The sequence below is a fragment of the Chenopodium quinoa genome, unplaced genomic scaffold (genome assembly GCF_001683475.1).
Source record: "Chenopodium quinoa cultivar QQ74 unplaced genomic scaffold, ASM168347v1, whole genome shotgun sequence".
In the NCBI taxonomy this organism is placed as follows: Eukaryota; Viridiplantae; Streptophyta; class Magnoliopsida; order Caryophyllales; family Amaranthaceae; genus Chenopodium; species Chenopodium quinoa.
In genome coordinates this window covers 2,794,787-2,809,672 of record NW_018742815.1, presented here as the reverse complement: position 1 = coordinate 2,809,672, position 14,886 = coordinate 2,794,787, and the positions used below count along the sequence as shown (strand labels likewise).

Here is a 14,886-nt window from a genome sequence, read left to right as displayed (position 1 = left end):
TAAGTATACCTCAGCAAGGACCCCTGCAATCCCGTCTAGGTCAAGGGTGGCGACACCCCTGACCGCCTCCCTCTCAGCCGGAGGGACGACTTTGATCATAGACTTGGCCACCTCGACCAAGTCTGGCTCCTGAGGGCCGGCTGCATCAAGCATAAACAAACGGGTTAGACCTAGTAAAGAAGGTAGCAAGTCTAAATTCATAAGGACAGCTTCATACTTCTAGGCGGCCCGATTGGAGTTTTAGAAGGAGTGGACGGCTGTTTCTCAGCCGCCGCATGTTTCCTGGCAGTACCAGGAGAGCTCGCAACAGTCGTCCTCCGGGTCTTGGAGTGCCCGTCTGAAAAAAATATTCTTTTTGGAGTCGGTTGAGGATTGTTGCATAATAGAGGCTCGCAACATGGCCGCTGCAGTCTTGGAGGTGGTAATTTTGCTCATGGCGTCCGCTGCAAGAACAAATAGCAAAGTTAATAAAAAGTCATAACAGTAATGCATGGAAAAACAGAGTATTCGACAGGCCGGCTACCTCTTGAGCACCGACTGCTGAGGCCACAGGCGGCCAAAAAGTACTCGTCATAGAGCCATTTGAAGCTCGGGATGCAGTGCAGGGGTACTTGCTCTCGTACCCCTGTAGTAGAGTCGACCCTCGACTCTACTTTAAAGAGTCCTTTATCCAGGATCTCTTTCTTAGCTTTGGGGGGAACAGGCGGCATGCTGCGGCTGCCTGCAAGAAGAGGCGGATTCCTGTTCCACCTGTTGAAGCGCTTGTTCAGCTCTGTGTCTGAACTTTCAATGATAAGGAAGGTGCTTCGCCAATCCTTCCACTTGTTTGCTTTACCTCTCGTCATGAGGTAGCCTCTGTGGCTCGTCAATTGATACCAGCCGGTACCGCCTGCCTTAGGGGTCCGACTGAGGTAGTTCATGTGGGCGAAAGCCTCGAAGTTTGGCTCCACCCCGTGCAGTTCGCACCCGGCCACATAGCCGAGTACGTTGACCCAGGAGTTTGGGGCTAACTGCCATAACCCCAACTCATACCCATCCAAGATCCGCTGAACAACCGGATGTAGTGGGAAGCGCAGCCCAGCGCTGATGGCCGCCTCATAGCAGCCAAAGCAGGCGCTATCATAACTAGTGCCAGCCGGCCAGACGACTGTGTCTTCTGGATCCGGCACGAAAACTAAAAAGCCAGGGCCCATTGTGTGGTTCGCAATAAAGCTCCCCACTCTCTCTTGCATGGCCGTGATCTGGCCCCGTGGGACAGTGCAGTAGTAAGGGGTATTTTGCTCTCGGTAAGAGGCGGATGGCTCCGCCCAATTGTCCCCCTTCTCAACTGCGTGAGAAAGCCTCGCCTCTTGTAGGCGGCTGTTTTTCTCTTCCGTGTCCAAAGAGGCATGACCAGAAGAACTAGACTCGGATTCGTCCTCTGACGAGTCCGAAGAGGACGACTCCTCCCCTCTCCCAGAGGGGCCCGCCTTCTCTCCTTCAAAAGGAGCAGGAGAGAATGTAGACTTGTCAACTGTAAAATGGGAAGGGGTCACCTTGACCCCTCCTTCAGAACTGTCGGCTGTCAAGCCGCCTTGGTTAACTTCCACATCTGGCGCCTGGTCAGATGTTTCACTAATCGGCACCCTGTGGGAGGAGCCGTCTGAGTTCGAGATCCTAGCAGTTCTTTTTGTTCTGGCCATCATGTTCTGCATAGACACAGAGACAGTCGGACTTTGTATAAAGGGCAAAGATGGGTCCGGAAAAGGGCAGGCGGCACTCCTAGTCCTAGATTCAGCCGTCCCCGGTGACCGGCTGATCACTAACCTAGGTCGTGTCGTGTGCTTCCGTGGTGCCATTCCAAAAAAGAATAAAATAAACAGAAAATTAAGAGTAAGAGAACCGACGGTTACCTGAACGAGTGAAGTTGACGGAGTTCTGAAAATCCTGTGTAGTCGGCTTGTCAGAGCAGGCGGTAGGCAGAAAGAGTCCGAAATGTCAAATCAAGTTCAGGGGTCCGAATGTTCTCTCTAAAAAGTTCTCAAGTGTGAAAATGACTGAAGTCAACACACCCTTATATAGGCAAAGTGAGAAGGCGAAGGGTCACTTCCCAAATTCAAAATTTGGGCGGGAGAATCTCTCGGCCTTTCGCCGAGTGACACCTGTAGCAGGCCGACGCCTGTCACGGTGCGACACCTGTCACAGATAACACGTGACCAGTCACGTGCCACCTGTGAGGGGCAAATGATTAGGGGATTTTTATCCACCAATTAGCATCTGACACGTGGGCCAGCCAGGTTTCGCCACGTGTCCTTCATGTAGGCCAATAGGAGCCTGCCACGTGTCATCAAGAGATTCGTCCTCCTTGGACCAATTGCAATGTGACACGTGTCCACCCATGCCAAATGGGAAAACCGGCCAACAAGGCCCAATCATTGTGGGAGGCCCAGTCAGCCTTAGGTTTAACCTAAACCTAGTACTGGCACGCATCCCAAGGCATATAAATATGCCCATTAATCCTCATTAAGAGGGATGACGCACATTTAACACTCTCACCTAGAGAGACTCAATTACATTTATTTCCGCATTAATTACTCCTTAATCAAGTACTAACTTGACCGTCGGAGGCGGATCTCCAATCGTCCGGAGCATCCGTTTGTTTTGCAGGTACATGCGTTCGGTTCCAGTCTCGGAATTGTAACTCTCCCGCATGACATCCGAAAACCCCGAAACACGGTCATTACAAGCTCCAAAGCCCAAACACCTTTGACGCCAATAAACAAGAGCGTGTATTTGTAACTTAGACATGTACATGTGTTATTTCGTACTAATCAGTATTTCTAAGGGTCTGTTCTGATTTACTGAACTGAGCTGAGCTGAGCTGAAATGAACTGAACTGAACTGAATTGATTGGAGTTGAAGTGAAGTGAATATTTTCTTAGAATAGGAAATTAAGAACTGAACTGAACTAATTGGAATTGAATTGAAATTAAGCTGAAAAGAACATACCCTAAATATAAATGCGTCATACAATCTAATATCAAAACACTCAATTCGAAACTCTTGGGAAGTTGGGATTATGACTCTCTATATTAACCTATCATAGGAGTGACTAATTAACCTAGCAAGGATCTATAAGCTATTATGTTGAGTAAAAACTTAACTAGAGATGTCAAAACCATACAACAATCGAAGATGACTTAACTTTAAAAATTAACCCGTTCCGACTCCACTTCACCGAATCCGATGACACGTAAATTGACATCTTTAACTCTAACAACAAATGTTTGCTATTGTCTGGAAACCAAGAATCAAACAGAGCAAAAACACAGAATCCAGAAACAACGAAAATGAAGATGACATGGAAAAAGAAGAGCGGGAGCAAGCGGTTAGCAATACCTAACCTTCCATTTGAAAACGATGAAGAAGATGATCAACTTAAACAATCTAACTCTCCTCCTTCTTCACTCAATCCCCAAATTCCCAATAAAACCCTTGATTCTTCTCTTGCCGATTCTTTCCATGAACAAGGAAACAAGCTTGCTGAGGTAATTCTTCTTTAATTTTTTAATCTTTTGCTTATTTGGGTTTCTGAAATTTAATTATTACTTTAACTTTGAAATTTTGCAAATTTTTAGTTTGTGTTATCGTTTGATTTTTTTTCCCCCCCACCTTTTTTTGGGCAGTTGGGTTTCTGATTGTTAGGATTTTTTGAAGTTTAACCTAATTGTTCTTTTTGTTTTTTTTTTTTTTCCTTCTTAAAAATGTTAATATTGTTTTTATCTTATTGGAATTTGGAAAGATTGTTTCTTTTGTTACTTGGGTTGATAGGGGTTTTGGTTCAATTTGTTATTATAGTTTAATGAAGTTGTAGTTAACTTCAGATAGTATAGCCTTTTTTAAGATGGTTGTATTAGAGATAATTTGATGTTTTATCATTTGCTGAAGAGTTATAATTGAATGTGGACATTATATAATAATGATCCAAATGTTGGCTTTATTTCTAAAAATGATCTGAGTTAGCATAATTTGGAGAGGCATCTTGAAGTTTGCAAGAAAAATAGAGTAAAATTTGCCTTCTATCACAAATAGTGTTGATACTAAGTCTCTCCTGTGTATACCATATAGACGAATTCGTTGGAGCAGATACGATATTATATTGTTCTCTGCAGCCCAGAATGGCTTCTTTTAGGATCTTTAGTATAAAAGAAGAGAATGGGGTGATAAGATTCAACATGTACCATTTGTGAAACAGTTCAAAGCAGTGTTACTCACATGGTAAAGGAAATGACATGAACGTGCTCGATTGATTAATACCGAACCTTAATATAGCTGAAATTGCTTTATAATAATCCATCCTAGTCTTAATCAAGGAGCTTGATTGGTCATTGCTAACCAAGTAACCAATCTAAGTTAATTTTTTTGAATCCTTTCTAGTTCCAACTACTGGTCTCCCATAGTTTCTTCATTCCAAGGACATCTTCTTGAGATGTGCTTGGTTTGAAAATGATGTATGCCATTCTCTATAAGGGGCATAAATCTAAGAATCCACTAGAGGAGGCTTCTTCTTGTTGTAAGACTCCACTCTTGGGAGACGTCCCTGTATGTCAAGATTTGTTTTTATGGGCCAAGACGTAAACTTATTCTGTAAGTGTCTTTATACTTTAGAGGATTTCATATCATCCTCATACATCAAATTTCACACCACATCTATGAAGTATACTCTTCATCTCTTCCTTTATATTTTTCCTCAGGGACTTCAACTTGAAAGTGGAGAATTCATGGTTTAATCTTTGCCCATTTTGAAATCTTCTAGAAGATCAGAACGTGTACATTTTTTGTTCCTATCACAGGAGATCTTCGTGTTTTTCATTCTCTAGGATCCATCCTCTCCAAGGGCTGCTATAGACAGTATTTTAATTGGTTATGCTTACTTAATAAACATATTGGTCATGATTTTCTTCTTGTCATTAGATTACTTGTGAATAAATGATTGTATTGCAGCATGTGCTGATGTGAAGTAAAGAGTGCTGCATATGAAATAACTCAAACGAGATATTTATTGGTGTATACCTTCAACCTAATTTAGATTCTGGCTCAAATGGGCCTTAGACTCTGCCTAATCTAGGTGTAGCTAGTTAACTTGGTCTTGTGTTAGGTCATTCGGTATATAGCATTGTGAAGGAGAGCGTTATAATTCATGGGATGTTGAAATTGACTCATGTTGTGGGCTCGAGAGGCCGTGAAAGGTTGTCAAAATCAAACTGCCATGACTGTTAGGAACTAGTAAGCATATATAAGGGGGAGTTGGAACACATATATTTAGGGGAGGTTTTTCAGAGTTTAGACATCCACTTGCTTGAGTAGTAAAAGAGTGCCTGGGTTGAAAGGGAATAGATGAAGAGAGATGGGCTTAGAAGTGTGGTTATCATTCTATCCTTAACTTAATCTTAGAAGGCCACTTCCAAAGATGATCCCTAGGCTAGGCCCAATTTATATTAGACGAGCTAAGAAGGGCCACTTGTCTGTGTTTTTTTTCTTTTGAAGAACATTGGAGCTCCTGTGTAGCATGGTGGGATATTGACTAGCAACCAACAATGTACTTGTTATTTTCAATTTTTTTTTAAAAAAATTGTTACATGGGTTGTTGAGCTGTGCAGAGTTTATTTGGTTATTCAATAAAACTCTTATAGCATGTAACTTTATTCAACGGAAACATGTGTGCAAATTTGCTCTTATTTCTCTTTTGCATGAAAGGTGAAGAGCTGTAAAGAAAAATTGAACTGTAATGGATTTTCTTAAAACAATCTTCAAGCTGATTGCATTTTTTTGTGCTAAAAAAGTCTACACTTCATTCCAGATTTTATTCTTGCTCCTGTGGGATTGGCAAGCAAGCTTGTCTTGACCTCACCTATATATGCAAATCATCTTGATTTTTGTTTTAAAACTGAAATTATGAATTTGTGACTAGTTTCATATCTGCCTAACTGCGTTATATAAATGCCCTCTTAATGTACAAGCCAAATGCTTTGAATAATTGTTTCCTAATGGAACTCTTAAGTGATGTCCTGCATGTAGAGCAAGCAAATGTTGGTTTTAGTTGTTTTTTAGCATTTGCACATTTTAACTTTTTTGCAGTGAACATCTGAGTCCTTTGATATCTATGCGGTTTATGGCTTATCTATACACTGCTGTCTGTGTTTCTCTTAGTCTGGTATAAGTTAATAGCTATTCCAGCATGTTTGTTTTTGCAATAAATGTTTTTGTAGTTGTCCTGTTGCCCAAAAATTGGTGTTTAGTATGCTGTTGATAAAATTATTTAAAGTTGGAATCTTATGCTGCCTTCCCCACCCTTAATTTCAAGGATGGTAAATACCGCGAAGCACTTGGAAAGTGGGAGGCTGCTATTACTTTGATGCCCGAAAAGGCTGTTTTGCACGAACAGAAGGCTCAAGTATTACTTGAAGTTGGAGATTCCTGGGGTGCTTTGAAGGCAGCAACTCGTGCGCTACACTCTCCTTTGTCTGTTTTCTTTTGTACTTTAGGTGTTAGACTACATAAACTGTGTCAAAATGCTTTTACATGCTTATTTTTTCAGCTCCTCATTTATGCGTTTTCTCTTATAGTTCACATGTATACAAGTGTTGCTTATGTAATTGCTCTGCTGTTCATTGTTGGTATATCTGCTTTCTACTTCCCAATAGAATCCATTTCATGCTTGATTGTGTATTTTACTTGTGAGCTTCTTGTGTATGTATGTGATTAAAATAATTTTGCTTATAACATCACCGGCTGATTTGACTTCAGTTTTTTGACTTGTTATGCAGGAGCCACTGAATTGGACCCATCATGGGCTGAGGTAATTGATCTTATTTCGTTCTCCTTACACCCCAATACCCCTTTCATTTCGCTTCAATAGTTGTGACACAAACAATTTTATTATGCTTGTAATGGATTAATTCCCCTCTTAGCTACAAATTTTATGCTGCCAACAGCAGTTGGCTTAATAATAATTAGATTAGACACTGCAGTAATTCCATGTCATTTTTTCTGGCATCTGGCTCTAATTACGAGGCATTCTGATATTGTTTTGAGATTTGTCTTTTAGGCTTGGACGACCCTTGGTAGAGCACAACTGAATTTTGGGGAGCCTGATGGTGCAATTGAAACCTTTGACAAAGCTTTGGCCCTTCAGGTTAGTTTTTCTTTATTTCTTACATGGCTGCATACCTGCATAATTGCATATCAATGATCAAGTACAGTATGGTACTATGGTGTAACAAGATTGAGTTTCCTTAATACCTAATTTATTGATGTGGGCAGCCTGAATTAGCTGAGGCACAAGAAGATAGACAAACTGCTTTACAGCTTGTGAAGAAGAGAAAGCACCTTCACTCATCAGGTCTAAGCGCAGATACATCTCGTTATGCAGTTGGTGAGAGGGGTGAAGCCAACCTCCCTGGTTCAGCCTGAATGTACTGGTAGTATACTCCGCAACAAAATCCTAATATAACAAGGTAATGCAGATTAGAGCAGCTGCTTCATTCCTGATATACCTCGGCTTGTTTGACTGCAGTAGTAGGTGTTTGGGTGTACATAACCAGTTATCAAATATAGTTGTAATAGACAGATTAAGGATTTAAGGGGCATACCTATCTGTCAAATGTCCGTCTGTTATGATATAAATCTGAGATGAAACATTCTCATGCATGTTTCTGTAGGTAACATATCTGTATACTGTGTTGTGACTGTTGCTCGTATGTTTACCTTTTTTAAATAAAAATTTCATTTTAGTCCATTTTCCACTCATTATTTTTACGTCAGACATATTAGATATGATGCAACAGCTATGTCATATTGACATAGTTGAAAAAAATTCTTTATCCCTGCTTATTACTACCTCCGTTAATTTTTATGTGCAATTTTGGAATATTTTATGTCTCACAAATAATATCCTAAAGTTGCACATAAAAATTAACAGAGGCAGGATATGGAGACAATGAACTGAGACAAAGATTGACTATGTTTAGGAAAAAAAAAACTCCCTTGAAAGAAAGGGCTCGTTCTCTCTAACTTGGCTTAGGGTTTTGCTACCGCCGTGGGACGGTTGTTGTCTTTCTTCCTTTCGACGGCGTTGTAAGGCTGGCAGGTATGCTCAATTGCGAATTGTTGACGATGAAAGAGGTATTGTAGACTTAAGTGCTGTTAATTCTTCTATTGCGAATGAAAAATTTGACCTTATGCTTGTTGGGTGAATTGTGACTGATAGACCTTATAATGTGGATGCCTTTAAATCTACCATGACTAAGGTTTGGGCGTTGTCGGACAAATTAATTATTAGGGTTCCTAGCCTAACCTATATGCTACCAATTTTTCAATTGGAGGGATAAGGAGAAGGTGTTGCATGGTTATCCATGGTGTTTTGATAATATGTTGCTTGTTCTGAAGGAAGTAGATGGGACCGAACAACCGGAGAAAATTCCCTTGTACCATTCTCCGTTTTGGATTCGAATTAAACACTTGCCTCTCAATTGTCGGTCTAATTCTAACGTCAAGGAGTTAGTCTCAAATATGGGCGAAGTTGTTGAGATTGAAGAGGATCCTCTTGGTCTTGACTGTACCCGTAGAGTGAAGGTAATGCTAAATGTAACAAAACCTCTGCATAGAGTTCAAAGAGTCCGTGACAAGTGTGGCAACATTGTATTGGTGGAATTTGCTTATAAGAGGCTTCCTTTCTTTTGCTATGCGTGTGGAGTAATAGGACATTCCGATCGCGATTGTGTTATGGTGTCCGAAAAAAGCAAAAAGAAACGCTTGGGTGGGGGAGATGGCTGAAGGCTTCCACTAGAAAGGGTCGTATGAAGGAGGAGGAGGAGTTGGATGAGGTTCTGTCAGCAAGGAAACAACTTTTTGTGATCAGAACCCCTGGTAATGAATCCTCACAAGGTGAGAAAGAGAACCAAAATGAGTTATGTGATGATGGCTATGAAGTAGTTTTTTTTAACACAAAAAGGGGGGCATCAGCTTATATTAAGTTAGGATAAAGTTGATGATTAAAATCATCATTACAAAAGATAGGTTCGTGCTGAAAGCAAAACAGCAGACCTGAAGGGTGATAATCAGATGGTATAACAGACCAAACTGAGTTATCAAAATTCATCCCCAAACAGAAAATAAAGACTAAAAGCAGGAACATATGAACATAATAGTAATATATAACTGCATCAGAGTTGTTGTTAATAGCAGCAAGAGGAGAGCAGAGCTACGCTGTAGGACTAAGGATTCTGTCCTTCTGGAATTTCCATGGCATAAGTTTGGAAAACCTCAGGGGGAGGATAGTTGAAAGGAACCTTCTCACCAATCTTGTATTTGGTTCTGCCCATCAAGGCTAACCTGTCAGCAACATAGTTGACACACCTATTTGCATGAAAAATAGTGACATTCCAGTTTCTTCCCAAAAGAGCAGCAACGTCTCTAATAATATTGCCCAGATCACTGTCTTCAAAAGATTTTGGATCCTTCAACATCTTGCTCAAGCTGTCAGCATCAGTTTCTAGCTCCAAGTCCTTGATCTTCTTATCCCAAGCAAGCAAAAGACCATCTCTTATAGCCATGAGTTCGGCCGAGGCAGCAGTAAGTGCATTGAACCTAGTTGCAAAACCAGCAACCCAGATGCCCTTATCATTTCTGATAACCCCCCTCCACCAGCATTGTCCACACTAATCCAAGAGCCATCAGTGTTTAGTTTAAAGAGGCCCCTTTGAGGAGGAGCCCATAGTCTAGGATTTTGAGAGGTGGAAGATGAAGGAGAATCCAAAATAGCAGCCTGATTCAATCTCAAACAAAAGATGTAGTCAACATAGAACTTGTTAAAAGTGGATTGGATAAAACTCATTTTTTGTTCAAAGATGGCAGTGTTTCTAGTGATCCAAATATGCCAAATAGCCACTGTAAAAACCTTTTTCCAAGAAGTAGAATTAGAGAGGTTAAAGTCTAACCATTCCGAAAGATTGGTGTTGTAAAAAGTTTGCAAATCAACATTGAAGGACTTAAATTTCATAAAAACCAAAGACCAAAAAGCTGAAGAGTTTGGACAATCTCTGAAAAGATGAATAGTATCTTCTATAGGAGCTTCACAGCGCAACATATAGGATCTAAAAAATTCAATTTTCTTTTTAGAATACTACCAACTGGCAGTATATCCCTGACTAAGTTCCAGAGTAGCATTTTATATTTATAAGGAACTCTAATTTTCCACAAGTTCTTCCAGGGAAAAGAGGAGAGGAAGGTAGTGTTAAGATTATAAGGGGGCATGGTAGAATTGTAAGCAGATTTGACAGTAAAGGTGCCAGATGGTGAAGAGTCCATTTTAACCTATCAGAAACTTGCACAATTTTAGGTAAAGGGTAAGCAAGGATTAAAGGGATTAAGTAAGGAGGAAGGATATGAATCACACTATCTAAGCACCATTCATTATTTCTTATTAAATCGGAAACACGCCAATGACCTTTAGAATCAGGAATATGGATGTTAGGAACTAGGTATAGAGGACATTCACCTATCCAATGGTGAAACCACAGAGAAGTGTCTTTACCATCTCCTATGTTCACAATAACTCCTTTTTTAAGAACATTCCTTCTAGCTAAGATGTCTTTCCAGATAATCGAATCAGTAGGCTTAGGAATGTAATCAAAGAAGTTTGAATATTTTAGATATTTGTTTTTCATAATATTAATCCACAACTTATTATTCTGAGTTAGAATTTTCCACCCAAGCTTAGCCATAAATGAAATGTTCCAACGTTTTAAATCCCTAATACCTAAACCACCTTTTCTCATGGGATCACAAACAACTTTCCAATTAGTTCTAGGGATATATTTGGATCGGTTGACTCTATTCCAAAGAAATTGTTTGCATTTTTTTTCTAAATCATTGGTAACATTCACAGGCAAGATATTAGTTTGCATAGCATAAACCGGATATGAATTTAAAACAGATTTATTAAGAGTACATCTTCTGGCCATATTTAACAGTTTAGCTTGCCGTCCTTTTATTTTAGCACAAGTTTTATCTAAAAGAGGAAAATAATTTAAATTGCTTAAACGTTTGTGAGAAATGATTATACCTAGGTATTTCCCAAAATTAGTAGTATTTGAAATATTACAAACATCACAAACAGACTTCCTAACATTATGATTCATTTTTTTAGGAAAAATAGCTGAGGACTTTAGAATATTTATCGAAAGATCAGAAATACCCCTGAAATGATCAAGGACTTCCATCATAGTTTGAATATTAGTAGTAGTAGCTTTACCAAATAAAAACACGTCATCGGCATAAAATAAGTGGGAAATATTAATATTTTTGGCAATTTTCATAGGTTTCCATGTTCCATTATCAACCTTATATTGAATCATACATGAAAGCCGATCAAGACACAGGACAAAAATGTAAGGAGAAAGAGGATCACCCTGTCTTATCCCCCTTGAAGGGGAGAACGACTCAGTGACTTCTCCATTCCAAAGAAGAGAAATCCTAGGGTTACAAATACAACTAATGATAAGATTGACAATATTAGAAGGGAGATTAATACTAAGAAGAGTGTCCTTAATAAAACTCCATTCAAGACAATCAAAAGCCTTAGACAAATCAATTTTAAGAGCCATAAGGTTAGCTTTACTAGAAACCTTATTAAAGTGGTGAGCTACTTCTTTAATAATAATGATGTTTTCCTCAATGGACCTATTAGGAATGAAGCTAGATTGAAAAGGGCTTATAAGATCATCCATAATAGGTTTTAAGCGATTAGAAATGCATTTAGTGATAAGCTTATAAATGGAATTACATAAACCTATAGGTCTAAAGTCTTTCATAGTCATAGGGCAATCAAACTTAGGAATAAGAGAGATATAAGAATCATTAATAGCATTAGGAATAGTCCCCTTTAAGAAACAATCTGAAATAAAATTAGTAATGGAATCACCAAGAGTGGACCAATGACGTTGGAGAAAAATAGGTTGCAAACCATCTGGTCCCGGGGATTTAATTGGATCCATTTGAAAAAGGAGTGATTTAATTTCCTGATTAGAAGGGGGTTGTTGAAAGCTAGGATCAGAGCAAACCGAATTATACTTAGGAAAATGATAAAATTGCATCAGATCAAGATTAATATCCAAACTCTTAAAAATATTTATAAAATAAGATCTAGCCATATCTTTCAAAATCTGTAAATCATTTATCCAAATTCCTTCATTATTTTGCAAAGATAAAATTTTTCCTCTAGATTTTTTGATATTAGCAATCAAATGAAAATATTTAGTATAACAATCAGCATTTTTCCTCCAATCAAGACCCGACTTTTGAGCATAAATAATACGTTCTATATGATAAATATGATTTAATTCGAAAAGTAAATCCTTTTCTAATTTAACTAGAAAGGGAGACTGCTTTTTAGAAAGAGCTATTTGGATTCCATCAATCTCTTTTTTTTTTTTATTAGTAATGTTACCAAATATGTCATGATTCCAAGCTGCTTTAATATTAGTAAGGAATTCGGATCTTCCTTTAAGAAAATCATAAGCATGCAAATCCCAATTTTTAACAAAAAAGGCAAAGAAATCACTATGTTCTAACCATGCAGCTTTACACCTAAAAGGATAAGGACCACCTTTACGATTATTAAAAACAGAAATTAAAATAGGGCAGTGATCTGAATAAGTACGAGCAAGATGCGATACCTGAGTATTGGGATAGGTATTTAGCCAGCTCGGGTTCCCTAATGCCCTGTCCAAACGTTTTTGAATAAGGTCGAGGCCCTCCCTTGCATTATGCCATGTTAAGGGGTTCCCTGAGAAGCCAAGATCCACCAAACAAGCAGCCTCCGCAAGCTTGTTCAAATCTAAACACTGCGTTTGTCTAAACCGCAGACCACCCGACTTCTCAGATGGTTTGGTCACCTCATTAAGATCCCCCAAAAATAACCATGGAGTGTCATCCGGGGGAAGAGTAGCTTGCAAGTCATTCCAATGCTTGTGACGCTTAGCTGGAGAAGAGGGAGCATGAACCGCAGATAGTAAAACCTCCCTACTATCCGGGGAGAATTTAAATAGAGCGTGAAAATAATTTTTTGTTTCACCCTCAACATAATCAATCAATTCTACATTCCTATTATACATTAACCAGATTCTACCTCTAAGTCCATTAGGATTGATAAATTGGAAGGCATCAAAACCAAGCAATTTCGCCACTTTTTCAGCACGCAAGCCATTACTTTTAGTCTCTAAGATAATGAAAATACTAGTCTTATGAGCAGCAATTAGCCCCCCTTACATTCCAAAGTACTATTTTCATGTTGAGATCAGGAAATTCTGGAACAGGATTACCCCCGCAAAACAAAATATCAAATTTGTCCCACTCCTTCCATTGCATCGTGCGTTCCATCGATACAATGTCGTGCATCTTCAGTGGTATCACCATTGAATCCAACTCCCTTGTCGTGTTCTTTGTTTCCCAAAAATTCACTTCTAGTTGTAACCCCACTATCCCTTTTCTGATCACGAATATTTTCATAAGGTGATCGGGGCTTTCTAGATCTTGTTCGCTGTTTCCCAAAGTGATATTGATTATTTGGGGGTTGGAGGGTGGAGGAATCAGGTCGTGTTGAGGGTAGCTTGGCCATGGAACCTGCTGTTTGAACCATGGAATTAGCGGCTGCTGTGAAGGAGGGGTCGATGGAGATGGAAGGTTCACAGAAAGAGGATTGAGATGATGGAGTTGAGAATTCATCATTTTGGTAATTTGAAGCAACGTGTGTACATCATCTCTATCTTCGCCGGAGTTGGAGGCGACTCGATCGATGACCATAGCAGAGGAGTCGAATGGTTGGGAATCGGGTGAGATGGAGGAGTTGAAACAATTTTCGAAATTTCGGCCGGTGATAGTGTCGGCCTGAACGGGAATTGGCTCGGGGTGGGGAATGAGGGAGATGGAGTTGGGTGGTGGAAGAGGGGTGATGGCATTCTCATGGAAAGGGGTTGAGCAGGAGTGATTGGGAGGTGGTGGGGAATTGGGGGTGGAGATAATGATAGGCTGGTCGATGGAGTGAGAGGGTTCTGCGGCGGCGCAAAGGACAGCCTCCTGGATATCCTCGCCGTCCGTCGCGGTGGTCGGATGGGTGGAATTTTTGCCTTGCTCTTCTCCATTTTTGGGGATTTCTTTGGATTGTTTTTCAGTGTGTAGGTTTTATTGAGTGATCATATTGTCTGAGATTGAAGATAATATAGGGGAATTTGAAGGGTTTGCATGCAATTCCATTACAGTAGCCGAGTTATTGGATGCCAAATGGCATTCAAGGTTTTTTGAAGGAGCAATTGAAGAAGAAGGGGTAGCGTGAGGGGGAAGAGAAATGGGGGAAATATTTCCGGGATTTTGGTGATTTTTTTTTTCGAGAAATTGCTCATCATTGCCTAGTATTATTTTATCTTCTAAAATTTGATTGGTTGGGGAAAGGTTAGAGGAATCCAGTAAGGCAAAGGAATTAGGAGAAATTGATTCCATATTTTGTTTATCAGAATATAGGGATGGCTTATTATTTTTCGATGATGGACTGGGCTTAGAGGATATCAGAGAGGCAGTGGGCTTCGATGAAATGGGCTTCGATGAGTTGGGCTTCAAGGGAGAAATATTGTGAGGATTATGGCTCGGTTTAGAAGAAACCAAAGACGAAGTACCATTTTTTTTGGCTAAGGATTTAGATTGATAAATTTTTTTTTGTTTGTAACAATTGTCCAAGGGCCATATTCATTTGAAATATGGGGAACATTGACCCCTAAATCATGGCTAATGGAAGAAGAAGGCATATTAATGTCAATGGGAGAATTAGGCTTTTCTAGGATAATGGGAGAAATA

At 39.6% G+C, this 14,886-nt stretch overlaps 3 protein-coding genes across 3 annotated transcripts; 2 read left to right on the top strand and 1 right to left on the bottom strand.

Moving 5' to 3' along the window:
• Positions 1 to 3,248: 3,248 nt before the first annotated feature.
• LOC110725750 (tetratricopeptide repeat protein 33-like) lies at positions 3,249 to 7,777 on the top strand. Its single transcript, XM_021905218.1, has 5 exons — positions 3,249 to 3,527; positions 6,344 to 6,482; positions 6,807 to 6,838; positions 7,088 to 7,174; positions 7,303 to 7,777. Exons 1-5 carry the CDS (start codon positions 3,330 to 3,332, stop codon positions 7,450 to 7,452), a joined length of 606 nt encoding a protein of 201 aa, XP_021760910.1. The 5' UTR covers positions 3,249 to 3,329; the 3' UTR covers positions 7,453 to 7,777.
• A 502-nt stretch (positions 7,778 to 8,279) lies between these two features.
• LOC110725422 lies at positions 8,280 to 8,814 on the top strand. The gene is made up of 2 exons (XM_021904903.1): positions 8,280 to 8,288; positions 8,428 to 8,814. Exons 1-2 carry the CDS (start codon positions 8,280 to 8,282, stop codon positions 8,812 to 8,814), a joined length of 396 nt encoding a protein of 131 aa, XP_021760595.1.
• A 148-nt stretch (positions 8,815 to 8,962) lies between these two features.
• LOC110725749 lies at positions 8,963 to 14,614 on the bottom strand. Its single transcript, XM_021905217.1, has 2 exons — positions 12,717 to 14,614; positions 8,963 to 9,805 (listed from the first exon to the last, which is right to left on the bottom strand). Exons 1-2 carry the CDS (start codon positions 13,152 to 13,154, stop codon positions 9,584 to 9,586), a joined length of 660 nt encoding a protein of 219 aa, XP_021760909.1. The 5' UTR covers positions 13,155 to 14,614; the 3' UTR covers positions 8,963 to 9,583.
• Between the last annotated feature and the right edge of the window lie 272 nt (positions 14,615 to 14,886).

Coding starts and splice junctions, on each gene's coding strand:
- LOC110725750 (XM_021905218.1), top strand. CDS start 3,330: ATGAAGATGACATGGAAAAAGAAGAGCGGGAGCAAGCGGTTAGCAATA. Junction 3,528..6,343: donor AAGGAAACAAGCTTGCTGAG/GTAATTCTTCTT, acceptor CTTAATTTCAAG/GATGGTAAATACCGCGAAGC. Junction 6,839..7,087: donor TGGACCCATCATGGGCTGAG/GTAATTGATCTT, acceptor TTTGTCTTTTAG/GCTTGGACGACCCTTGGTAG.
- LOC110725749 (XM_021905217.1), bottom strand. CDS start 13,154: ATGTATAATAGGAATGTAGAATTGATTGATTATGTTGAGGGTGAAACA. Junction 9,806..12,716: donor ATACCTATCCCAATACTCAG/GTATCGCATCTT, acceptor AGATTGAATCAG/GCTGCTATTTTGGATTCTCC.